This window comes from Rhinoraja longicauda, chromosome 1 (genome assembly GCF_053455715.1).
Source record: "Rhinoraja longicauda isolate Sanriku21f chromosome 1, sRhiLon1.1, whole genome shotgun sequence".
In the NCBI taxonomy this organism is placed as follows: Eukaryota; Metazoa; Chordata; class Chondrichthyes; order Rajiformes; family Arhynchobatidae; genus Rhinoraja; species Rhinoraja longicauda.
In genome coordinates, this window is record NC_135953.1 from 2,163,253 (window position 1) to 2,189,652 (window position 26,400).

The window sequence follows — 26,400 nt, forward strand, 5'->3', positions numbered from 1 at the left end:
TCGAAGTGAACTGTGGCCCCCTGTCGGTGGTAATAACAGCCGGAACCCCGAAACGTGCCACCCAATGGAGGGCCAAGATCCTGGCACAAGAGGCAGCAGAGGTATCTGACAATGGGAAAGCCTCTGGCCACCGGGTGAACCGATCCACCACCGTGAGCAGATGGGTGTAGCCCCGGGAGGAAGGCAAGGGTCTGACTAAATCCACGTGAATATGGAAAAAACGGACCGCTGGGACCTCAAACTCCTGTACCGGGGGCTGGACATGGCGTTGGACTTTAGCAGTCTGGCAGGGAACGCAGGAACGGGCCCAAAAAGCTACCTGTTTACGCAGGCCATGCCACACAAACCGAGCGGCTACTAAAGCAGAGGTGGAGCGGATGGACGGGTGTGCCAGCCCGTGAATGGCATCGAAAACCCGGCGCTGAAGGGAGGGCGGCACTACCGGCCTGGGACGGGGAAGGGAAACATCACACCAGACTTTTGTGCCCTCTGGCCCGCAGGCCACCTGAGCCAACTTCAACCCCGAAGTGGTGGACTGGTATACCGAGGCGGTATCCGCCAGAAGCTGTGCCTCCACAAGCTCCTGGGGATCCACCTCGCAGTCCACCGCTGAAATGGGGGAAAAAGCAGGCCGAGACAGGGCGTCAGCAACGGCATTAAGCTTACCAGCGACATGACGGACATCGGTGGTAAACTCTGAGATGGCAGTCAGGTGCCGCTGCTGGCGGGCCGACCATGGGTCAGTCAATTTGGAAAAAGCAAGAGTTAATGGTTTATGGTCCGTAAAGGCCACAAACGGGCGGCCTTCAAGGAAATACCTGAAATGACGAACAGCTAAATAGAGAGCCAGAAGCTCTCGGTCAAAGGCGCTATATTTCAGCTCAGCCGAACTCAATTGCCGGCTGAAAAACGCCAAGGGCTGCCAAAGGCCACCGACCTGCTGCTCCAAAACCCCACCCACCGCCACGTCAGAGGCATCAACCGTCAGGGCCATGGGGGCGAAGGCGCTCGGGTGGACCAACATGGTGGCGTCTGCCAAAGCCGCCTTAGCTGCTGCAAAGGCCGACTCCATGGCCGGGGACCATATCAACTCTACAGGTTTACCCGCAAGGCACTGGAAGAGCGGGCGCATGACCCGCGCTGCTGCCGGGACGAACCTATGGTAGAAGTTAACCATGCCTACGAACTCTTGCAGACCTTTCACTGTGGTGGGCCGCGGAAATGCCCGGATAGCCTCCACCTTCTCGGGCAAAGGGGTGGCGCCGGCAGGGGTGATTCTGTGCCCTAAGAAATCGAGAGAAGGGAGGCCGAATTGACACTTGGAGGGTTGGATGATGAGCCCGTGTGCCTGGAGCCGCTCGAATACGGCCCGCTAGTGGGCCCGGTGTTCCTGCACTGAGGGGCTGGCGACCAGGATATCGTCTAAATAAATAAACACAAAAGGCAAATCCCAACCCACACGGTCCATCAGTCGCTGGAAAGCCTGTGCCGCGTTCTTTAAACTGAAAGGCATGCGCAACCATTCGAACAACCCGAATGGAGTGATCATGGCAGTTTTTGGTATGTCCTGCGGCCGCACAGGAATCTGGTGGTATCACCGCACCAAATTGATCTTGGAGAACACCACCGCACCTTCCAGCCCAGACGAGAAGTCCTGGAGGTGCGGTATGGGGTAGCGATCAGCCGTGGTGACAGCGTTGAGACGCCGATAATCTCCACATGGTCTCCACCCCCCAGATGCTTTGGAGACCATATGCAACGGCGAGGCCCACGGGCTGTCGGACTGACGGACAATGCCCATTTCCTCCATCTTCCTAAATTCCGCCCGCGCCACCACCAGCTTGTCGGGCGGTAGTCTCCGGGCCCGAGCGAAAACGGGGGGGCCCTCGGTGCGGATGTGGTGGACCACGCCGTGCTTGGCCGAAGGGGCGTCGAAACGCTGGATGAGCAGCTCTGGAAACTCCGGCAGGACCTCAGCATACGAGTCGGGGGCCGCGACGACGGCCTGGACAGTCGGGCTGGGCGGGGTGGCGGTTGTCGGAGCGGCGGGCTCATCGTTGCTGGCGGAGGGTTGGAGGTCGTTACCGCGGACGTCGGGGACCAGTGAAAAGGCCCAGAGGAAATCTGCGTCTAGGATCGCCTGGCTGACGTCTGCTATAATGAATGGCCATTCATACGTGCGGAGGCCTAAAACCAGGGACATTTTCCGCGTACCATACGTGCGGATGGGGCTGCCGTTAACCGCGATGAGGGTAGGACCTGTCTTACCCGATCTGGTCTCAAGGTCGGTCGGCGGTACGATACTGACAATGGCTCCCGTGTCAACCAAAAATTCTGTGTCCGTGAATCGGTCTCGGACGTAGAGGCGTCGGTTCTGGCCAATCGCAACTGCCTCTATGTACGATCGGCCGAGGCATTTCCCGAGAAGGTACAAGGTGAGCGGCAGTTGCGGGATTCTCCACCCCATCGTAGATGGTAATAGCACCAGCCGCGCTTGTGCGGATCCTTCTGGCGGGCTTTTGGAGAAATGGCGGGAGACGCGGCGTCATCTTGATGACGCTGTGGCGCGGCCGCTGATGTCGAGACCTTGTTGATCGAACCTCTTTCTATCGATTTGGACGCCATGAGCGCATCAGCATTTTCTGCATATGCCACGGGGTCCTTAAAAGAACAATCCATGAGCATAAGTTTGACATCTTCGGGAAGCTTCTCTCGGAATGCCTGCTCGAACATGAGGCAATCCGTATGTTCACCTGCTAGCGTTAACATTTCAGCCATGAGAACGGACGGCAGCCGATCTCCGAGATCCGATAGGTGCATAAGACGCTTAGCTCGGTCCTGCCTGCTGAACCCGAAGGTCCGTAACAACAGTGCCTTCATGGCCTCGTACTTGTTTTCTGCCGGAGGATTGACGATGAACCGCATCACCCGCGCGGTCGTCTCCGGCGGTAGAGCGCTGACGAGATAGTAATACCTTGTTGCGTCTGCTGAGATGTTTCTTAAGTGAAACTGGGCTTCGGTATGGACCAAGCAAGATTGTGGTTGATGTATCCAAAACGACGGAAGGTGAACGCTGACCGCGCTTAGCTCCGGTGTGCTGGGCACAGGAACCAACAACGAGGCGTTTGATTCACTCATGGTAAGTGATCGGCTGGATCACGTCGGGGTCACCAATATGGCGAGTCTGGAAACTTGTTCTTTGTTGAAGAAGTTTATTGCGACAGCAATATTCGATTACAAAGTTTTCTTAACAAGATTACAGACAACCATTAAAACTAACTGTTCTCTTCGAAGACGTCTCCCAACTGACTCTTTTCGGGCGCCAAAAGCGCACATGACCACGCTGTCCAATCAGCGGTGTCGCTCTCTGGACCAATCCCTACGGTCGCACCCACACGTGACCTTGCTGGCCAATCTGAGGGTTCGACAACTAGGACCACTTTCTATGGTCGCTACAGGTTCAACGGGAACAGTTTCCTTGTTCCCCATAATAAATTCCCCTGCTTCTGTCTTCAAGCAACCCACATTTGCCTTGACTATTTTTTTCCACTTCACATACCTAAAAAAGCTTTTACTATCCGCCTTTATATTATTGGCTAGCTTACCCTCGTACCTCATCTTTTCTCCCTGTATTGCCTTTTTAGTTATCTTCTGTTGCTCCTTAAAAGAGTCATGGGACATGTTGGTCAGTGTGGGCAGGTGGGACTAGTGTAGATGGGGCATGTTGGTCGGTGTGGGCAGGTGAGACTAGTGTAGATGGGGCATGTTGGTCGGTGTGGGCAGGTGGGACTAGTGTAGATGGGGCATGTTGGTAAGTGTGGGCAGGTGGGACGTGTAGATTGGGCATGTTGGTCGGTGTGGGCAGGTGGGACTAGTGTAGATGGGACATGTTGGTCGGTGTGGGCAGGTGGGACTAGTGTAGATGGGATATGTTGGTCGGTGTGGGCAGGTGGGACTAGTGTTGATGGGCATGTTGGTTGTTGTGGGTGGGTGGGACTAGTGTTGATGGGCATGTTGGTCGGTGTGGGCGGGTGGGACGTGTAGATTGGGCATGTTGGTCGGTGTGGGCAGGTGGGACTAGTGTAGATGGGACATGTTGGTCGGTGTGGGCAGGTGGGACTAGTGTAGATGGGATATGTTGGTCGGTGTGGGCAGGTGGGACTAGTGTAGACGAGACATGTTGGTCGGTGTGGGCGGGTGGGACTATAGCTGGGACATGTTGGCCGGTGTGGGCAGGTGGGACTAGAGTAGATGGGGCATGTTGGCCGGTGTGGGCAAGTTGGGCCTGTTTTCATGCTGTAAGGCTATGACTTTCCACTGAGGACGCACACAGTTCCTCCAGCACATTGTGTTTTGCTCACGTTTCCAGCATCTGCAGTTCCTTCTGTCTCCATCTGACCTAGAATGTGGGAATGTTTTGTTAATTTGAGTTCTTTGTGAAGCTTGGCAGCTTTGCACTTACATCAGAGAGACAACTGAAAATTAATTCACCCTTATCTGTTGAACCAGGTGAGAGAGTGAGAGAGAGATGGAGAGAACGAGAGGAGGAAGAGAGGGGAGTTGGAGAGAGGGGTGGAGGGAGAGAGAGGGGAGTGGGAGAGAGGGAGATAAAGAGAGAGAGAGGGGAGATGGAGAGAGAACAGGAGCGGGGGGAGAGAGAGAGAATGCTGCTGGCTCATTAAGTAAGAAAGAGTATTGGTATTGGTTTATTTTTGTCACATGTACCAAGATAACAGCAAAAGGATTTGCTTGTGTGCTGTCCAGTTAAGACATGTTCTCCACAAATATAATTAGGTCATAAGCAGGTTGTGCAAATGGAGAAATACCAGAATGCAGAATATGGTCAGAGTGACACTGCACAGAAACAGGCCCTTCCACCCAGCTCTTCCATGCTGACCCACATGGCCCATCCTTGCTTCTTCCATTTGTCTGTGTTTGGACCATTGCCCTGTAAACATCCCACACCCACATATCCGTCTTAGTGTCATTTAAATGTTGTTATAGTCCCTGCCTCAACTACCTCTGGCAACTCGTTCCATACACCCACCACCCTCTGTGCGCAAAAGCTACCTCTCAGTTTCCATCAAATCTATCCCCTCTGAAACCTATGTCCTTTGATTCTTGATTCCCCTACTCTGGGTAAAAGGCCATCTATTCCTCTCATGATTTTTTGCACCTCTGCAAGATCACAAGATCACCCCTCATCCTCCTGCGCTCCAAGGTTTTATCTGTAGTCTAGAGAATAGCGTTGCAGCATGCCCACCCTCTCCCTGGAGCTCAGGCCCCCGGGGGGGGGATTTGAGAGCAGGAACCCCTTGGTTGGGAGCCTCTGACGCTGTCCCTTTAAGAGTCGACTCATCCTGGATTATAGCCAACTCTGGCTGCTGACAGTCAGAGTCTGATCTCGTCCCACACTTATCTCAGTTTTAGCCAATGAAGAGTTGCATCAGAGGTATGCCAGCAATGCTGGTTACCAGTGAGACCAGAGTGTTGTGGACATTTCTCCCAGTGCTGACAGTCAGAGTCTGATCTCGTCTCATATTGGGACCATGGAGCTGTCTCAGCTGCTCTCCCCCCTCCTCTCCCTCGCCTCCCACCCCCTCTGGCCCCTCGTCTGCCTGCTCCTCTTCCTGGTGCTCAGGTCCCAGAGGAGAGGGCGTTGGCGGCCAGCAGATTGTCCCGTGGATCTGAGTGGCAAGACGGCCATGGTCACAGGAGCAAACACAGGTAGGGGCGGCGGGGAGAAGGTGGGAGTACAAGGCTGGGCTCAAACATACACCCTGGTACTGTGTGCATTCATCACAGAGGTGGCCCATCAGCAGCTCTGTGTTTGGGGTGCAGCGTGCAGTTCTGGTCGCCCCTGTACAGGCATTAGGTTGGAAAGGGTGCAGGAGAGATTCACCACAATGTCGGCACAGTAATGCGGTGGTAGAGCTGCTGCCTTACAGCGCCAGAGACCCTGATGTCAAGTTACAAAATTGTCCCTGGTGTGTAGGATAGTGCTAGTGTATGGAGTGATTGCTGGTCATCATGGACTCAGTGGGCCGAAGGGCCTGTTTCCAGGCTGAATGTGTAAAGTATGTGTAACGTTAACTGGGCTTGCAGGCTTGTGTTAGAATGTGGAGTGCAGGATGAGTTCTCAGCTCCAGAGCGTAACAGTCCAGGGACAAAGTCCAATGTCCGCAATGGGGAAGAGGTGACCCAGCCAGTACACAGCTGCTTTAAATGTCCACCTGTCATCTGTCCCCTCCACTGACTCTCTCACTCGAGAGGACATCTCTAGACCTCCCCGCCCAAGTCCCCTCAAAATCTGGAGTGATGCACAAAGTGCTGGAGGAATTGGTGAACGAGTGACACCATCAAAGTGCTGTTCCCTGGGTTTGTGGGCTTGAGCTGCAGGGAGAGGCTGCATAGGCTGGGACTTTGTTCTTTGGAGCGGGGGAGGCTGAGGGGTGACATTGAGGTGTACAAGATCATGAGGGACATGGATAAAGTGAACACTCACAGTCTCTTCCCCAGGGTAGAGGATTCTAATACTAGAGGGCACAGGCTTAACGTGAGAGGGAAGAAATTTAAAAGGGAACTCGGGGATAACCTTTTCACTCAGGGGGTGGTCCGTGTAGATCCATGTCTGGTTTTACTGTTGTGCATCCGGTCCAGAATCCAAGCCGGGTTTTGTACTGCGTTATCCTGGTGTTAGTTAAGAGGGGAGTTGAGTATAGGAGCAAAGAGATCCTTCTGCAGTTGTACAGGGCCCTAAGGAGACTGCACCTGGAGTACTGTGTGCAGTTTTGGTCTCCAAATTTGAGGAAGGATATTCTTGCTATTGAGGGCGTGCAGCGTAGGTTTACTAGGTTAATTTCCGGAATGGTGGGACTGTCATATGTCGAAAGACTGGAGCGACTAGGCTAGTATACACTGGAATTTAGAAGGATGAGAGGGGATCTTATCGAAACGTATAAGATTATTAAGGGGTTGGACGCGTTAGAGGCAGGAAACATGTTCCCAATGTTGGGGGAGTCCAGAACAAGGGGCCACAGTTTAAGAATAAGGGGTAGGCCATTTAGAACTGAGATGAGGAAAAACGTTTTCAGTCAGAGTTGTGAATCTGTGGAATTCTCTGCCTCAGAAGGCAGTGGAGGCCAATTCTCTGAATGCATTCAAAAGAGAGCTAGAGCTCTTAAGGATAGCAAAGTCAGGGGTTATGGGGAGAAGGCAGGAACAGGGTACTGATTGAGAATGATAAGCCATGATCACATTGAATGGCGGTGCTGGCTCGAAGAGCCAAATGGCCTCCTCCTACACCTATTGTCTATTGAGTCTATCCTGAGGGCTAGAGGTAACGGTAGCCAGCATCTGTACTGCCAATGATCTGCTAATAAAGGACTTATATACGCCGGAGTGCCTCTGAATGAACCCACCCACAAACATGGTGTCAGAAGTGGCCGTAATTTAGCTTTTTGAGTCACCACCATTTGTTTACTCAAGACTTTTGACATCTCAAACCATGGCTGAATCTTTTCGGAAGCCCGATCCACTTGTCTTCGATGGCAACATCGGTGAATGTTGGCGCACCTTCGAGGAGGATTACGATGTATTCATTGCTGCTGCAGACCACGACAAGACTCCCCACGTACAAGCATCCATTCTCTTCAATCTAGCAGGTTTGGAAGCAATCCGTCGGGCGAGACTGTTTGTTTATGCTGAGACTGTGCTGGATGCGGCTGGTGCAGTTACCACACCTGCCCAGACGATTCATGACCCTGTGTGCCTTAAGAATAAATGTTGGCAGCTGTGTGATCCACAGACTAACCTTATCATGGAACGGCACAAATGCTTTGCATGTGCCCAGAAACTGGGTGAGCCGGCTGAAGCCTATATAAACTCTTTGAAACACGCCACGTCGAGTTGCAGATTTGGTGACCTCTGTGATGAACTCACTAGACAGGCTGGTGTGTGGTATCACTAATGACAAATTGAGAAGGGACCTTCTGCGTGATTGCGATCTGACTCTAGCTAAAGTGATCAGCACATGTCGGATTTATGAATTGACAGATGTCCACGCAAACACTTTGAGTGCCGTGTCTCAGCCTGTTTACTGCATTGACTCGACAGGACCGTATATCAGAAAGGAACGTCGACCGTTCAAAGTGACACAACCCAGCCTAGCTGGGTCTGGCATAAGTTTTGTTAGTGATTGCACTAATTGTGGTTACTCTCATATAGCCAAACAGGAGAACTGCCCGGCTTTTGGACAGATTTGTCATGGGTGCAAACGGAGAAATCATTTCTGGAAATGCTGCAGAAGTTCCAATACGATTGAGACAAAACAAGCTGTACATTCGATACACCCAGAGCCTTCACACGACTTATCTGATAGTGATACTGTAAACTCCAGAGAGTATGCCTTCAGTGGATGGAGTTCGCCTCAATACACACTCTGTCCGGGGCCAGTTAATTAAACACAAAGATCCCATGGTCACATTAAAGATAAACAACGTGCCAGTTGTTGTGAAGATAGACACAGGTGCGGCGTGCAATGTCATATCTCATGCCGAGTTTTCAAAGCTTCGCAGAGCTGATGAATTAAAAACATGCGACGCAACCCTCCCAGCATACGGGGGGAACGAAGTGCTTCCTCTTGGAGTGGTGAAGCTACAGTGCCACCTCGCGGCACAATCGTACAATTTGCAATTCTCCATCATTGATCGCACAGTCGTGCCTCTCCTTGGCATTGATGCATGTATCGACATGGGACTGGTTTCATTCGGCAAGGCCGTGCATCAGCTTGCGCCAGACGACGTATCCTCGTGGACTACAAGGATCTCTTCAGCGACGAACTGGACAGGCTGCCTGTCACATATTCAATTACTATTGACCCGGATGTGAGACCCGTGGTCCGCCCTGTTCAATGCGTTCCAGTCGCCATGCGAGACCAGGTTAAGGCAGAGCTCGACAGGATGGAAGCTCTGGGAGTTATTACTCCTGTTACGGTGTAGCGACCATAGGGATTGGTCCTGAGAGTCGAACCATCGGATTGGCCAGCAAGGTCACATGGTGGTGCGACCATAGGATTGGTCCTGAGAGTCGAACCCGCTGATTGGCCAGCAAGGTCACGTGGTGGTTTTGGGGCCCAAAACCAGGCAGTGGGAGGAGAACTTCGATGTGAACAGTTTGAGTTAATGGTTGTCTGTAATCTCGTTTGTTATCCTTTGTAATTGAATATTGCTGCCGCAATAAACTTCTTTAACAAAGTACAAGCCTCCAGACTCGCCATTTTGGTGACCCCGACGTGATCTAGACGATCATCTACCATGGAGGGACAAGACGCCCCTGCTTTGGTTCTAACGCCCGGCGTACCGCAGCTAAACGCGGTCAGAGTTCATCTTCCTCCGTTTTGGGCGCATCAACCACAACTTTGGTTTGCCCATGCTGAAGCTCAGTTCCACCTGAGAAACATCTCGGTGGACGAGACAAAGTATTATTACCTGGTCAGCGCTCTACCGCCTGAGACGTCCGCGCGGGTGATACAGTTCATCACCTCCCCTCCTGCAGACGGCAAGTACGAGCCGCTGAAGGTACTCTTGCTTCGAACCTTCGGATTCAGTAGGCATGATCGAGCTGAGAGGCTTATGCACCTGCCGGATCTCGGAGATCGGCTGCCGTCCGCCCTCATGGTCGAAATGTTGGCGCTGGCAGGTGAGCACAAGGATTGCCTCGTGTTCGAGCAGGCATTCCGAGAGCACCTTCCAGAAGATGTTAGGCTTATGCTCACGGATTGTTCTTTTAAGGACCCCGTGGCATATGCGGAGAAAGCCGAAGCGCTCATGGCGTCCAAATCGAAAAAACACAGATCGATCAACAGGGTCTCGGCACCATTAGGCAGCCCGCAGCGGCACCAAGATGGCGCCGCGACTCCCGCCATTTCTTCAAAACCCCGCCAAAAAGATCCGCACAAGCGCGGCTGGTGTTATTGTCATCTGCGATGGGGTGGAGAAGTCCACAACTGCCGCTCACCTTGCACCTTCTCGGGAAATGCCTCGGCCGATCGTACATAGAGGCGGTTGCGATTGGCCAGAACCGACGCCTCTACGTCCGAGATCGATTCACGGACACAGAATTGTTGGTCGACACGGGAGCCATAGTCAGCATCGTGCCGCCGACCGACCTCGAAGCCCGATCGGGTAACAGAGGGCCTACCCTCATCCCGGTTAACGGTAGCCCCATCCGCACGTATGGTACGTGGGCAATGTCTCTGGCTTTCGGCACCCGCACGTACGAATGGTCGTTTATCGTCGCGGAAGTCGATCAGGCGATCCTGGGCGCAGATTTCCTCTGGGCCTTTTCACTAGTTCCCGATGTCCGAGGTAAAGGCCTTCGACCCTCCGCTAGCAGCGATGAGCCCGCTGCTCCACCACCTGCCACCCCGCCCAGCCCGACTGTCCAGGCCGTTGTCGCGGCCTCCGACCCGTATGCTGCGGTCCTGGCTGAGTTTCCAGAGCTGCTCGTTCAGCGTTTCGACGCCCCTTCTGCCCGGCACGGCGTTGTCAATCACATTCCCACCGAGGGGCCCCCCGTTTTCGCTCAGGCCCGGAGGTTGCCACCGGACAAACTGGTGGTGGCGCGTGAAGAATTCCATAAGATAGAACGAATGGGCATTGTCCGTCGGTCCGACAGCCCGTGGGCCTCTCCATTGCATATGGTCTCCAAAGCATCTGGGGGGTGGAGACCATGTGGAGATTACCGACGCTTTAACGCCGTCACCACGGCAGACCGCTACCCCATACCGCACATCCAGGACTTCTTGTCTAGGCTGGAAGGTGCCTTGGTATTCTCCAAAATTGATTTGGTGCGGGGCTACCACCAGATTCCTGGCGTCCAGAAGACATACCAAAGACTGCCACAATCACTCCGTTCGGGTTGTTCGAATGGTTGTGTATGCCTTTCGGTTTGAAGAACGCGGCACAGGCTTTCCAGCGGCTTATGGACCGTGTTGGTCGGGATTTGTCTTTTGTTTTCATTTATTTGGATGATATCCTGGTCGCCAGTCGCTCGGAGCAGGAACACCTGGTCCATTTGCGGACCGTGTTCCGGCGGTTTCAAGACCACGGGCTCATCATCCACCCCTACAAGTGTCAATTTGGCCTCCACTCTATCGATTTCTTAGGACACCGGATCACCTCTGCCGGCGCCACTCCTTTGCCCGAAAAAGTGGAGGCTGTCCGGGCCTTCCCGTGACCCACCACAGTAAAGGGGTTGCAGGAGTTCGTGGGCATGGTGAATTTCTACCATAGGTTCGTACCGGCAGCGGCACGGGTCATGCGTCCGCTCTTCCAGTGTCTAGCAGGCCAACCTGTCGAGTTAGAGTGGTCCGCGGCCGCTGAGACGGCCTTTGAGGCAGCTAAAGTGGCTCTGGCAGATGCCACCATGCTCGTCAACCCGAGCGCCTCCGCCCCCACGGCCCTGACGGTCGATGCGTCGGACGTGGCGGTGGGAGGGGTTTTGGAACAGCAGGTAGATGGCAGTTGGCAGCCCTTGGCGTTTTTCAGCCGACAGCTTAATCCGGCTGAGCTGAAGTATAGCGCCTTTGACCGAGAGCTTCTGGCTCTCTATTTAGCTGTCCGCCACTTTAGGTATTTTCTAGAAGGCCGCCCATTTGTGGCCTTTACGGACCACAAACCATTGAATTTTGCTTTTTCGAAAGTGTCTGACCCATGGTCGGCCCGCCAGCAGTGGCACCTGAATGCCATCTCAGAGTTTTACATCAAAATTCATAATATGGTGCGTAATGCAACCTTTCAGCAAAAAAAAGTATGCACGCCAAATGCACATACGCGTGTGCTACATTCATGTGTGAAAAACGACTATTATTTCCAACAGTCTAGTTCTTGGACTACATGTACAATGTCAGGCCTATCATGAGTATATTCTGCTATTTATAGAAAGGTTATTGAACAGAGATACGTTTTGCAACAAAAAGAAAAATTTGTTTTGTTTTTTCTACTTTGCTTTTTCCTTACACATCCCAATTCTCTTGGTATTGAATAAAAGAACAATGGTCATAAAATGTATGACTATGTTATGAAGAAAGAGTTGATATATGCGACTCGACTAAGCATATGGAAGTACTTGTTGAAGTAAATTCACACATTAATTGATAATCAGCCCCAAAAGGTGGTAATTGGCTTTTCTGCTGTTTTATATTTTAACCCCGTCTTAATTAATTAATATAGTTATATAATCTTGCACTTAAATTTAATATTTACTCATTACAGTTCCACCACTGATTTTCTGGCACTCTTGGTTCCAGAGCTTTGCTGGTTTATCCAGCTGGCCAAGGAAGTCGGCCATGGGGATAGATGTGCTGGCTCCAGCTGGGCTGGAGTTCCACAGCCTCGGCCGCAGGTTGCAAATTCAACCCACCGATCGGCCATGGAAGTCCCGATGAGGTCGAGATTGGCTGCCCTGCCCAGCCTGGGTACCACATTTTAGGGGAGACTTCCAAATTGGGGGGATTTCTCGCGGAACCCCTAGCGACCTCTGGCAGCCGAATTGACAAATTGCAATTACAAAAAGTTTTGCGGGAAAATGTGAGGCGAAATCGGAATGGCGGAAATAAAATAAGAAAGCAGAAACTTTCCGCCAAATTCGGAAGGGTTGAGAGGGGTGCATACCCTTCTAAACATTGTCCAAGTGTCTTATTAAACCTTTCCCCTCTCAGCTTAAACCTCTGTCCTCTAGTTTTTGATTCTTGGGTAAAAGACTGTGCATTCACTCTATCTATTCCTCTCATGAAAAGATCACTCCTCGGCCTCCTGCACTCCAAGGAATAAAGTCCAAGCCTGCCCAACCTGTTCCTATAATTCCCAACCATTACCTGCTCGGGCCCTCAAGTCCTGGCAATATCCACATAAATCTTCTCTGCTTCTTCTTTCCAGCTCGACGACATCCTTCCTATAACAGGATGACCAAAACTGAACGCAATACTCCAGGTGCGGCCTCACTAATGTCTTGAACAGCTGCAACATAACATGCCAACTACAATACTTGATAGCCTGACTAAAGAAGACCAATGTACCAAAAGCCTTCTTTCAGGGATAGACACAAAATGCTGGAGTAACTCAGTGGGACAGGCAGCATCTCTCGAGAGAACAAATGGAAGATGTTTCGACCCAATACATCACCCATTCCTTCTCTACAGAGATGCTGCCTTTAAAAGCATTAAAATAGGCAAATTGCACAATAAAAGCATTAACATAGGCAAATTACACAACCCCAACCAACACACAAAAAAAGAAACATCCATCACAGTGAGTCTCCCTCAGTCCTCTCCTCACTGTGATGGAAGGCCAGAATGTCTTTTCCCTTCCCCTGCCGTCTTCTCCCGCGGTCAGGCTGTTGTGGTTGCAGGCCTGTGCCGGACGGTGAAATGTCCGCAGCGGGCCGACCCAAGCCCCGCGATCCGGGGCTGGCGAACACGCTGCTGCTGCTGGAGCTCCCGATGTCGGCATCCACGCGGCCCGAGCCTATGGCGAGTCGCAGCCGCTCCCGCAGCCTCCGAGGACGGCCGGCTCCGGTGATTGTGAGTCCGGTCCCTGGCCGCCAGCTCCAGGAGTTGGGTCGATGGTAGGCCGCAGCAGGAACGGAGACAACACCCAGAAAACAAAGGTCGGGTCTCCGTTCGGAAGGGACAAATTTACAATTTTACAGCTCCCCCCCATAGTACACAACCACAAGAACACGACATCACATCTACACTCAAGACAAAAAAAACAACAAAGCACAAAGACAAATGGACCGCAGGTAAGCCGCAGCTGCTATGGGCACCGCCGCCGCCATCCTCCACCCACTTGCCCAACTGATCAATATCTTGTAATGTTTGAAAACCATCTTCGCTATGTACAATGCCACCCACTTTAGTGTCATCTGCAAACTCACTAATCATGCCTTGTACATTCTCAACAAAATCTGTGACATAGATGACAAACAGCAATGGGCCCAGCACCGATCCCTGAGGCACACCACTAATCACAGGTCTCCAGTCTGAAAAGCAACCTTTTCTTCCAACATCTACAGCTGTGCCCTCATCAACCTTTTTGTTATTTCTTCAAAAACTCAATCAGATTCATGAGACACGACCTCCCACATACAAAACCATGCTGACATAGACAGGTACATGGATAGGACATGTTTGGAGAGATATGGGCCAAAGGCAGGCAGGTGGGACTAGTGTAGATGGGACATGTTGGCCGGTGTGGACAAATTGGGCCGAAGGACCTGTTTCCACACTGTATGATTCTATGACTATCTCTAATCAGCTCTCAGTTCAGTTTCAGTTTAGTTTATTGTCACGTGTACCGAGGTACAGTGAAAAGCTTTTGTTGCGAGTTATCCAGTCAGCGGAAAGACAATACATGATTACAATCGAGTCATTTACAGTGTAGAGATACATGATAAGGGAATAACGTTTAGTGCAAGGTAAAGCCAGTAATGTCCAATCAAAGATAGTCCAAGGGTCACCAATGAGGTAGATAGTAGCTCAGGGCTGCGCTCTGGTTGTGGTGGGATGATTCAGTTGCCTGATACAGCTGGGAAGAAACTGTCCCTGATTCCTAAATGTATGTATATCTTATCCCTCAGAATACTCTCCTGTAACGTACCAATCACAGATGTTAGACTCACTGGTCTACAGTTCCCAGGCTTTGCCTTGCAGCCCTTCTTAAAACGAGACACAACATTAGCCACCCTCCAGTCTCCTGGCACCTCACCCATGTCTAATGATGATTCATGTACCTTCTGCATACAAAACAAAGAATCTCACATTGACCTGTCACACGTGATAATAAAGCATCTTTCAAAACATCTCCTGATTTCCTTCTTAAGTTTACTCCTCAGCTCCCTAAACTCCTCCAGAGATACACATGATCCCAGCTGCCGATATGTGCCCCATGCCTCATTCTTTTTCCTGACCAGAGCCACAATTTCTCTCGGCATCATTAGGTCATAAGAAATAGGGGTAGAATTAGGACATTCAGTCCATTAAGTCTCCTCTGCCATTCAATCATGGCTGATCTATCTCTCCCTCCTAACCCCATTCTCCTGCCTTCTCCCCATAACCCCTAACACCCGTACTAATCAGTCCAGGCTTCCTTACGCCCACCTCCCTTGGCCTTCACTCTAACAGGAACATGCCTGCCCTGACCTCTTGTCATCACACTCTTAAAACCATCCCACTTTCCAGACGTTCCTTTGCTTGCAAACAACCAACTCCAATTAACTTCAGCAAGTTCCTGTCTGATACCATCAAAGTTGGCCTTGCCACAATTAAGGATTTGAATTTGTGGGCCTGCCCTGTCTTTATCGATAATGATTTTAATGCCACAGGAACAGTGGTCACTGGTCCAAACGGCCAGCCGACAATCACTTCTACACTTGTCCCTCCTAATTTCCCAAGAGAACCTTTAGATTATGAAGAAGAGTTTCAACCAGAAACATCACCTATTCCTTTTCTCCAGAGATGCCGTCTGACCCGCTGAATCACTCCTGCATTTTGTGTCTATCATTAGATTATTAAACACTACAAACTAAGTTTCCAAACTACATGGGACATTGTTTTTGTTACTCCAGCTTTTTGTGTCTATCCTCGGTTTAAACCGGCATCTGCAGTTGCATCCTACACATGTTTACATATCTGTTGTGCTGCTGCAAGTAAGAATGTCATTGTTCCGTATGGAGACATATGACAGTAAAAGATTCTTGACTTTCTTCTGCTTTGCTCTCTCCCATGTGGAACCCTCCACATATCTCCTGAGGAATCTTTCCTGAACACATTCACCCTAAGACAGTCCTGGTCTATATTGGGAAAGTTCATGTTCATGTGATAGGAGCAGTACTAGGCCATTCGGCCCATCAAGTCTACTCCACCATCCAATCATGGCTGATCTATGCCATTATACCACCAGGTGGCGCCGTGAGCAATGGCAGCCTCGCATACGGTCTGTGCCTTTCCGTCTTTTTTGGTAATTTTTAGTGTGTTTTTAAAGTTTGTGTTAATGTTCTCTGGTTTGTTTAATGTGCTTTCTATTGGTATGACTGTTCCGCAAATGAAATTCCTCGTATGTTGCAAAACATACTTGGCTAATACAGTATGATGATGATAAGGCTGGTACGTTGACCCTCGGTGACCAGGGGTGTTGTGTGTGCCCAGGGATCGGGGTGGGTGGAGATTGGAGAGGGGTGGGGGGTCGGGGTCAGAGGGGATTGGGGTCAGGGGGGATCGGGGTGGGTGGGGGTCGGGGGTGGTCAAGGCTGGTGCATTGACCACCCCAATGACCACAACACACAGTGTTGTGTGTGCCCAGGGGTCGGGGTGGGTGGAGATTGGGGTGGGTGGGGGAGGTTCGGGGTGGGGGTTGGGGGGGCGGGAGTCGGGGGGGGGGGCTTAGGGGGGTGGGAGTAGGGGGTGGTCAGGGGTCGGGCAGGTCAAGGTTGGTACATTGACCCTTGGTGACGAGGGATGCTGTGTGTGCCCAGGGAACAGGGTGGGTTTAGATTGGGGTGGGTGGAGGGGGGGTGGGGTCGGGGGGATGGGGCTCGGGGGGACAGGGTCGGGGGTGGTCAAGGCTGGTACATTGACCCTTGGTGTTGTCTGTGCCCAGGGATTGGGGTGGGTGGAGATTAGGGTGGGTGGAGGGGGTGGGGTCGGGGTGGGGGATAGTGGGGGTCAAGGCTGGTACATTGACCCTTGGTGTTGTCTGTGGCCAGGGATCGGGCTCCACATCGCCCAGGACCTTGCCCGTAGGGGTGCGCGGGTGATCCTGGCGTGCCGCAGTGAGGAGCGGGGACGGAGAGCCGAGCGTGAGATCCGCCGCCGCACGGGGAACGGGCAGGTCCACCTCCGCCTGCTGGACACCAGCTCCATGCGCTCGGTGCGGGCATTCGCCCAGCGGCTCAGAGAGGAGGAGCAGCGGCTGGACATCCTGGTCAACAACGCTGCCGCCTCTGGTAACAACACGCCCCTCCCCGGCACACACTGCGGGGCAGGGGGGCAGCATGGGGGACTGAGCAAAGGAAGGGGTGGGGAAGGTAGTGGGGCAAAGGAAAGAGGAGCTGAGAGAGGGATGGAGGGACAGAGAGGGGAGGGACAGGGAGGGGAGGGAGGGAGGGACAGGGAGGGGAGGGAGGGAGAGACAGAGAGGGGAGAGAGGGAGGGACAGGGAGATGCTGAGGGGAGGGAGGGAGGGATGGGGGTGAGGGAGGTGCTGGGTCAAGGGAATGATGGGGCTGGGGTGAGGAAGTTGGACAGGAATGGGTGGGAGAGCATGGAGTGAGGGGCAGTGGGGGGGAGGAGATGCCGGGGAGGGATGAGGGGGAGGGGATGCTTTGAGGAGGGGGTGGCAGGGGACGGGGACGAGGGGGGGGGAGTGGACGGGGGGGAGAGGATGCCGGGGGGGCCACTGACTTGGAGCCGTGTCACCACCAGGGCTGCAGCCAGCGGTCACTGCAGAGGGTCTGGAGCTGACCATCGCCACCAACTACCTGGGCCCCTTCCTGCTGACAAACCTGCTGCTGGGTGAGTGACCCCCCCCCCCCCCCCCCCCCACCGTCACCCCCCCCACCATCACCCCCCCACCATCACCCTCCCCCCCACCATCACCCCCCACCACCGTCACCCCCCCCACCGTCACCCTCCCCCCACCGTCACCCCCCCACCACCGTCATCCCCCCACCATCACCCCCCCACCCTCCCACCACCGTCACCCCACCCCCACCGTCACCCCACCCCCACCCACCCCCCCACCGTCACCCCCCCCACCATCACCCCCCCACCATCACCCTCCCCCCCACCATCACCCCCCCACCACCGTCACCCCCCCCCCACCGTCACCCCCCCACCATCACCCTCCCCCCCACCATCACCCCCCCACCGTCACCACCCCCCCACCATCACCCCCCCACCACCGTCACCCCCCCACCATCACCCTCCCCCCCACCGTCACCCCCCCCACCCCCCCACCGTCAGCCCCCCCATCCCCCCACCGTCACCCCCCCCACCATCACCCTCCCCCCCACCGTCACCCCCCCACCGCCACCCCCCTCACCGTCACCCCCCCACCACCGTCACCCCCCCACCATCACCCTCCCCACCACCGTCACCCCCCCCACCATCACCCTCCCCCCCACCGTCACCCCCCCCCCCCACCGTCACCCCCCCCCCCACCGTCACCCCCCCCCCCACCATCACCCTCCCCCCCACCGTCACCCCCCCACCATCACCCTCCCCCCCACCGTCACCCCCCCACCATCACCCCCCCACCACCGTCACCCAGCCCCACCATCACCCTCCCCCCCACGGTCACCACCCCCACCATCACCCTCCCCCCCGTCACCCCCCCACCACCGTCACCCCCCCACCATCACCCTCCCCCCCACGGTCACCCCCCCCCACCATCACCCTCCCCCCCGTCACCCCCCCACCACCGTCACCCCCCCACCATCACCCTCCCCCCCACCGTCACCCCCCCACCGTCACCTTTCCCCCCACTGTCACCCCCCCCACCCCACCGTCACCCCCCCCCCCCACCCCACCGTCACCCCCCCCCCCCCCCCCCACCCCACCATGTACCTGTCCAAATTCCCTTTAAATGTTGTTGTGAGAAAACGCACACCTCCAGATTCAGGGCCCATCGCCATCCTATCACCAACTAGAGAGCGGTCCTGATCTCCCAGCTGCCTCATTGGAGACCCTCGGACTATCTTTAATCGGACTTTATCTTGCACTAAATGTTATTCCCTTTACCCTGTATCTGTACACTGTGGACAGCTTGATTGTAATCATGTATTGTATTTCCGCTGACTGGAGAGCACACAACTAAAAGCTTTTTGCTGCACCTCGGTACACGTGCCAATAAACTAAACAATGAACAATAAATCTCCCCCTGTGGCGGGCAGACCTGGTGAAGAAGTCTCCGGCAGCTCGGATCATCAACGTGTCCTCCATGAACCACCGGCGAGGGGAGGTGAATCTGCGGCAGATGCGGGGCGAGGACGTGGGCACTGCCAGCTACGACCAGCTCTACAACAACACCAAGCTGATGAACGTGCTCTTCACCCACGAGCTGGCCGCCCAGCTCCAGCACACCGGTACCAGCAGGGATGGGGCATGGGGTGGGGCTGGGTCACGAGGCAGGGGTGGGGGCCGGGTCATGGGGGTCAGAGGTGGGGTAGAGTCATGGGGGTCAGGGGTGGGGCAGGGTCAAGGGTGGGGTAGGGTCATGGGGTCTTCATGGGGGTCAGAGGTGGGGTAGGGTCACGGGGGTCAGGGGTGGGGCTGGGTTACGGGGGTCAGGGGTGGGGCAGTCATGGGGGTCAGAGGTGGGGCAGGGCCACAGGGGTCAGGGGTGGGGCTGGGTCAGGGTCAAGGGGCGGGGGTCAGGAGGCATAGGGGTCGGGTTCAGGGGGGTGTGGGGGGCAGTCCATGGATTTCAGTTGGGGAATGTCCCCATGGTGGGCTGATCCAGATCAAGAAGGCAGAGGCTTGTGGTGGAAGGGCAATCTTCAGGCTGGAGGTCGGTGACCAGTGGAGTTCCACAGGGATCTGCAGTAGGACCTCTGCTGTTTGCAATACATATAAATAACTTGGATGTAAATGTTGATGGGTTGACTGGTAAGTTTGCAGATGTCACCAGGATTGCTGGGGTCACAGATCTTGGTGTCATTTGCAAACTTACTAACCAGGTGGGCGGCACGGTAGCGCAGCAGTAGAGTTGCTGCTTTACAGCGAATGCAGCGCCGGAGACTCAGGTTCGATCCTGACTACGGGTGCTGCACTGTAAGGAGTTTGTACGTTCTCCCCGTGACCTGCGTGGGTTTTCTCCGAGATCTTCGGTTTCCTCCCACACTCCAAAGACGTACAGGTTTGTAGGTTAATTGGCTGGGTAAATGTAAAAATTGTCCCTAGTGGGTGTAGGATAGTGTTAATGTACGGGGATCACTGGGCGGCACGGACTTGGAGGGCCGAAAAGGCCTGTTTCCGGCTGTATATATATGATATGATATGATAACCCATCTACATTTACAATCAACTTATTTATATATGACAAACAGCAGAGGTCCCAGCACAGTGCAAAGTACAATGTACAAAGCCACGCTGACTGTCCGCGGTTAACCCATTCTCTTCCAAATGGGAGTAAATCCCATCCTGCAGAATGCTCTCCAATAGTTTCCCAACCATTGACGTGAGGCTCACGGCCCTTAATCCCTGAGATTCAACTTTCCAAAATAACTGCACAACATTGGCCATTCCTCAGTCCTCCCGGTCTTTGCCTGTGGCTAGAGAAGGCACAAAGATCTTTGTCAAGCCTCCCGCAATCTCCTCTCTGGCCTCCCTCATTAACCTGCGATAGATCCCATCAGTCCAGGGGATTTATCAACATTAATAGACAATAGACAATAGACAATAGGTGCAGGAGTAGGCCATTCAGCCCTTCGAGCCAGCACCGCCATTCAATGCGATCATGGCTGATCACTATCAATCAGTACCCCGTTCCTGCCTTCTCCCCATACCCCCTCACTCCGCTATCCTTAAGAGCTCTATCCAGCTCTCTCTTGAAAGCATCCAACGAACTGGCCTCCACTGCCTTCTGAGGCAGAGAATTCCACACCTTCACCACCCTCTGACTGAAAAAGTTCTTCCTCATCTCCGTTCTAAATGGCCTACCCCTTATTCTCAAACTGTGGCCCCTTGTTCTGGACTCCCCCAACATTGGGAACATGTTATCTGCCTCTAATGTGTCCAATCCCCTAATTATCTTATATGTTTCAATAAGATCCCCCCTCATCCTTCTAAATTCCAGTGTATACAAGCCCAATCGCTCCAGCCTTTCAACATACGACAGTCCCGCCATTCCGGGAATTAATCTAGTGAACCTACGCTGCACGCCCTCCATAGCAAGAATATCCTTCCTCAAATTTGGAGACCAAAACTGCACACAGTACTCCAGGTGCGGTCTCACCAGGGCCCGGTACAACTGTAGAAGGACCTCTTTGCTCCTATACTCAACTCCTCTTGTTACGAAGGCCAACATTCCATTGGCTTTCTTCACTGCCTGCTGAACCTGCATGCTTCCTTTCATTGACTGATGCACTAGGACACCCAGATCTCGTTGAACTCCCCCTCCTCCTAACTTGACACCATTCAGATAATAATCTGCCTTTCTATTCTTACTTCCAAAGTGAATAACCTCGCACTTATCTACATTAAACTGCATCTGCCATGTATCCGCCCACTCACACAACCTGTCCAGGTCACCCTGCAGCCTTATTGCATCTTCCTCACAATTCACACTACCCCCCAACTTAGTATCATCTGCAAATTTGCTAATGGTACTTTTAATCCCTTCGTCTAAGTCATTAATGTATATCGTAAATAGCTGGGGTCCCAGCACCGAACCTTGCGGTACCCCACTGGTCACTGCCTGCCATTCCGAAAGGGACCCATTTATCCCCACTCTTTGCTTTCTGTCTGTTAACCAATTTTCTATCCATGTCAGTACCCTACCCCCAATACCATGTGCCCTAATTTTGCCCACTAATCTCCTATGTGGGACCTTGTCGAAGGCTTTCTGAAAGTCGAGGTACACCACATCCACTGACTCTCCCTTGTCAATTTTCCTAGTTACATCCTCAAAAAATTCCAGTAGATTTGTCAAGCATGATTTCCCCTTCGTAAATCCATGCTGACTCGGAACGATCCCGTTACTGCTATCCAAATGCTCAGCAATTTCGTCTTTTATAATTGACTCCAGCATTTTCCCCACCACTGATGTCAGACTAACTGGTCTATAATTACCCGTTTTCTCTCTCCCTCCTTTCTTAAAAAGTGGGATAACATTTGCTATTCTCCAATCCACAGGAACTGATCCTGAATCTATAGAACATTGAAAAATGATCTCCAATGCTTCCACTATTTCTAGAGCCACCTCCTTAAGTACTCTGGGATGCAGACCATCAGGCCCTGGGGATTTATCAGCCTTCAGTCCCATCAGTCTACCCAAAACCATTTCCTGCCTAATGTGGATTTCCTTCAGTTCCTCCATCACCCTAGGTTCTCCAGCCCCTAGAACATTTGGGAGATTGTGTGTATCTTCCTCAGTGAAGACAGATCCAAAGTAACGGTTTAACTCGTCTGCCATTTCTTTGTTCCCCATAATAAATTCCCCTGCTTCTGTCTTCAAGGGACCCACATTTGCCTTGACTATTTTTTTCCTCTTCACGTACCTAAAAAAACTTTTGCTATCCTCCTTTATATTATTGGCTAGTTTACCCTCGTACCTCATCTTTTCTCCTCGTATTGCCTTTTTAGTTAACTTTTGTTGCTCTTTAAAAGAGTCCCAATCCTCTGTCTTCCCACTCTTCTTTGCTATGTTATACTTCCTCTCCTTAATTTTTATGCTGTCCCTGACTTCCCTTGTCAGCCACAGGTGTCTCTTACTCCCCTTAGAGTCTTTCCACCTCTTTGGAATAAATTGATCCTGCAACCTCTGCATTATTCCCAGGAATACCTGCCATTGCTGTTCTACCGTCTTCCCTGCTAGGGCCTCCTTCCAATCAATTTTGACCAGCTCCCGCCTCATGCCTCTGTAATCCCCTTTGCTATACTGTAATACCGACACTTCCGATTTTCCCTTCTGCCTTTCCATTTGCAGAGTAAAACTTATCATGTTGTGATCACTGCCTCCTAATGGCTCTTTTACCTCTAGTCCCCTTATCAGATCAGGATCATTACACAACACTAAATCCAGAATTGCCTTCTCCCTGGTAGGCTCCAGTACAAGCTGTTCTAAGAATCCATCTCGAAGGCACTCTACAAACTCTCTTTCCTGGGGTCCATTTCCAACCTGATTTTCCCAGTCTACCTGCATGTTGAAATCTCCCATAACCACCGTAACATTACATTTTTGACACGCCAATTTTATCTCCTGATTTAACTTGCACCCTAAGTCGAGGCTACTGTTTGGGGGCCTATAGATAACTCCCATTAGGGTCTTTTTACCCTTACAATTTCTCATTTCTATCCATACTGATTCAACATCTCCTGATTCTATGTCACCCCTTGCAAGGGAATGAATATCATTCCTTACCATCAGAGCAACCCCACCCCCTCTGCCCACCTGTCTGTCTTTTCTATACGTTGTGTACCCCTGAATATTCAGTTCCCAGCCCTGGTCCTCTTGTAGCCATGTCTCAGTGATCCCTACAACATCATACTTGCCCATGACTAACTGAGCCTCAAGCTCATCCACTTTATTTTTTATACTACGCGCATTTAAGTACAACACTTTAACTTCTGTATTTACCTCCCCTCTCACATCGTTCACAATTGGCCCTGCCCTTAATTTCTTTTCCGCTCTAGAACTTCTGTTCCCATTCTTCCGAGAGTCTTTTGCAATATCTCCTGTATTCCCTTTTACCTCATCTTCATATTCACAATTTGTTAACCCCTCCCCCCCACTACTTAGTTTAAAGCCACAGGTGTCACACTAGCAAACCTGCCTGCCAGAATGTTTGTCCCCCTGCTGTTAAGATGCAACCCGTCCCTTTTGTACAAGTCACCCCTAGCCCAGAAGAGATCCCAGTGGTCCAGAAATCTAAATCCCTGCTCTCTGCACCAGTCCCTCAGCCATAAATTCATACCCTCTATCTCTCTGTTCCTGGCCTCACCAGCACGAGGTACCGGTAGCAGTCCAGAGATAACTACCTTCGACGTCCTACTTCTCAGCGTTTTTCCCAACTCTCTAAACTCCCGCTGTAGCACCTCCTTCCTCTTCCGCCCGACGTCATTCGTGCCCACGTGCACAACGACTTCAGGTTGATCGCCTTCCCTCGCCAGGATTTTCTGAAGCCGGTCTGTGATGTGTTGAACCCTGGCACCAGGGAGGCAACAGACCATCCTCAAGTCCCTCCTGCTGCCACAGAATCTTCTGTCCGTCCCTCGGACTATGGAGTCACCGACCACTACGGCTCTTCCAGACTTCGGTCTCCCCTGTCGTGTATCCTTGCCAACAGGTCCGCCACTCGGACTGGAAACGTCTTCTGCCCCGACAGTTCCCAAGAGGGTATACCTATTTGCAATAGGCACAGCCACTGGGGTCTCCTGTAGTCCACGTCCACTCCTCCCTGAAACAGTCTCCCACCTTCGCTCGACCTGGACCCTTGGCGTGACAGCCTCACAATAGGTCCTGTCGAGGAAACTCTCGCATTCCCGGATGGCCCTGAGGTCATCCAACTGCCTCTCCAACTCCACCACACGTCCCTTCAGGAGCTGCACCTGGACACAGTTCTTGCAGGTGTAGCTCCCAGAAGCTCCCGCGACGTCCCCGTCTTCCCACATCCTGCAGGAAACACACCGCACCAACTTTTCCGCCATCACCTTGTGCCTATAACCAGCTCTGGCTTAAAACAATGGTATCCTCCTCACCTCAGCCTCCTCGCCGAAGACTCGCAGCCGAAGACTCGCAGCCGAAGACTCGCAGCCGAAGACTCGCAGCCGAAGACTCGCAGCCGAAGACTCGCAGCCGAAGACTCGCAGCCGAAGACTCGCAGCCGAAGACTCGCAGCCAAAGACTCGCACTTCCCTCACTGGGCTGCACCTGAACAGGGCTGCACCCTTTTGTGAGCCTTGCTTATATCACCAATTTAAATTGCCTGATTGTCCAATTTACCTGACTTCTCACTTAAACTGCCTGTTGAACTGTGATTAGCACTTACTTTACTGCTCAGCCAACGGGCGTCCTTGCTCTGCTCCCGGACTTTTCAAATTGACTACTACTTCCTTTTGGCGCTCTTTTTAAACTGCCTGTTGAACTGTGATTAGCACTTACTTTACTGCTCAGCCAACGGGCGTCCTTGCTCTGCTCCCGGCCCTTCAACAGCCGTAGAATGTCCTCCCCCTTAATCTCACACTGACCGTGTATATTAATCTCACACTGACCGTGTATATTAATCTCACACTGACCGTGTATATTAATCTCACACGGCCGTGTATATTAGCATTCCCAACACTGATCTCACTGTTCTCCATGTCCTTCTCCTTGGTGAAAACAGATGCAAAGTATTGGTTTAGTACCTCGCCGACTTCCCCAGACCAAGCAGATGACCTCCTTTATCCTTGTGCTGTCCTACATTATCCCAGATTCACTCTTGTTTTTAATGTAGGTATAAACTACAAATATAAACTATAGATTTTCTTTACTCTGCCTCACCAAGGCCAAAGCTTTTGGCCCTTCCAATCGCCTGCTAGTTCTTTCCTCAGTTCTTGATATTCCTGAAAGAACCTGGCTGATTCCAACCTCCTAAACTTGCTTGCACTATTTGACCAAATTTCCAACCTCTTTGGTCATCCACAGTTGCCTTACGTTGCCGTCCTTGGTCAGCTGGTCTTTAAAACAACTCCCACATGTCAGGAAAAGGCACAGAGTGCTGGAGTAACTCAGCGGGTCAGGCAGCACCACTGGAGAAAAGGGATAGGTGACAGTTCAGGTCAGGACCCTTGTTAAAACTGATCTATCTTCAGTCTGAAGAGTCCGAACCCGAAACGTCACCCATCCATGTTCTCCACAGATGCTGCCTGACCCGCTGAGTTACTCCAGCACTCTGTGAAACATCACCTATCCACATTCTCCACAGATGCTGCCTGGCCCGCTGAGTTACTCCAGCACTCTGTGAAGCGTCACTTATCCATGTTCTCCACAGATGCTGCCTGACCTGCTGAGTTACTCCAGCACTTTGTGCCTTTTTTTGTAAAACAGCATCTGCAGTTCCTTGTTTCTCCCACATATCAAATGTGGATTTATCCACCAACTGCTCTTCCTGGTTCTTGATTCCACTACTCTGGTACAAGACTGTGCATTCAACCTATCTATTCCTCTCATGATTTTATCCACCACTAAGATCACCCCTCATCCTCCTGCGCTCCATGGAATAGAGTCTTAGTTAGTGCTAGGACTTGGTGAGGTGAACCTGCAGGTGGTGGCACACCCTGTATCTTTGAGGCAGAGGAGATGGGTGGGGAGAGGTGGAGGCAGAGGTAATATGGGGGATGGGGAAGATATGCTGGGTGGGTGTGGGGAGTGGGAGAGGCGCTGGGGTGGGTGGGGGTAGTGGGAGAGGTGCTGGGGGTGGGGGTGGGTAGTGGGAGAGGTGCTGGGGGTGGGTGGGGGTGGGTGGGGTAGTGGGAGAGGTGCAGGGGTGGATGGGGGTGGGTGGGGTAGTGGGAGAGGTATGGGGGTGGGTGGGGGTAGTGGGAGAGGTGCTGGGGTGGATGGGGGTGGGTGGGGTAGTGGGAGAGGTATGGGGGTGGGTGGGGTAGTGGGAGAGGTGCTGGGGGTGGGTGGGGGGAGT

General features: G+C 52.7%; 2 protein-coding genes across 3 annotated transcripts in view; one reads left to right on the forward strand and one right to left on the reverse strand.

Moving 5' to 3' along the window:
• Positions 1-26,048, forward strand: part of LOC144595331 (retinol dehydrogenase 11-like) — a 379,579-nt gene extending 353,531 nt beyond the window's left edge. Inside the window, exons 1-5 of one of the 2 annotated variants that reach the window (XM_078402758.1) lie at positions 5,476-5,727; positions 16,765-17,004; positions 17,483-17,572; positions 18,952-19,143; positions 24,484-26,048. In XM_078402758.1, the coding sequence (XP_078258884.1) occupies positions 5,550-5,727; positions 16,765-17,004; positions 17,483-17,572; positions 18,952-19,143; positions 24,484-24,761 (978 nt within the window). In that variant the 5' untranslated portion in view covers positions 5,476-5,549 and the 3' untranslated portion in view covers positions 24,762-26,048. Of the gene's footprint in view, positions 1-5,475; positions 5,728-16,764; positions 17,005-17,482; positions 17,573-18,951; positions 19,144-24,483 lie in introns of those variants that run through there. The other variant, XM_078402851.1, reaches the window with a different exon arrangement.
• Positions 1-26,400, reverse strand: part of LOC144595043 (interferon-induced very large GTPase 1-like) — a 271,628-nt gene that overhangs the window by 105,347 nt on the left and 139,881 nt on the right. The window lies entirely within an intron of this gene.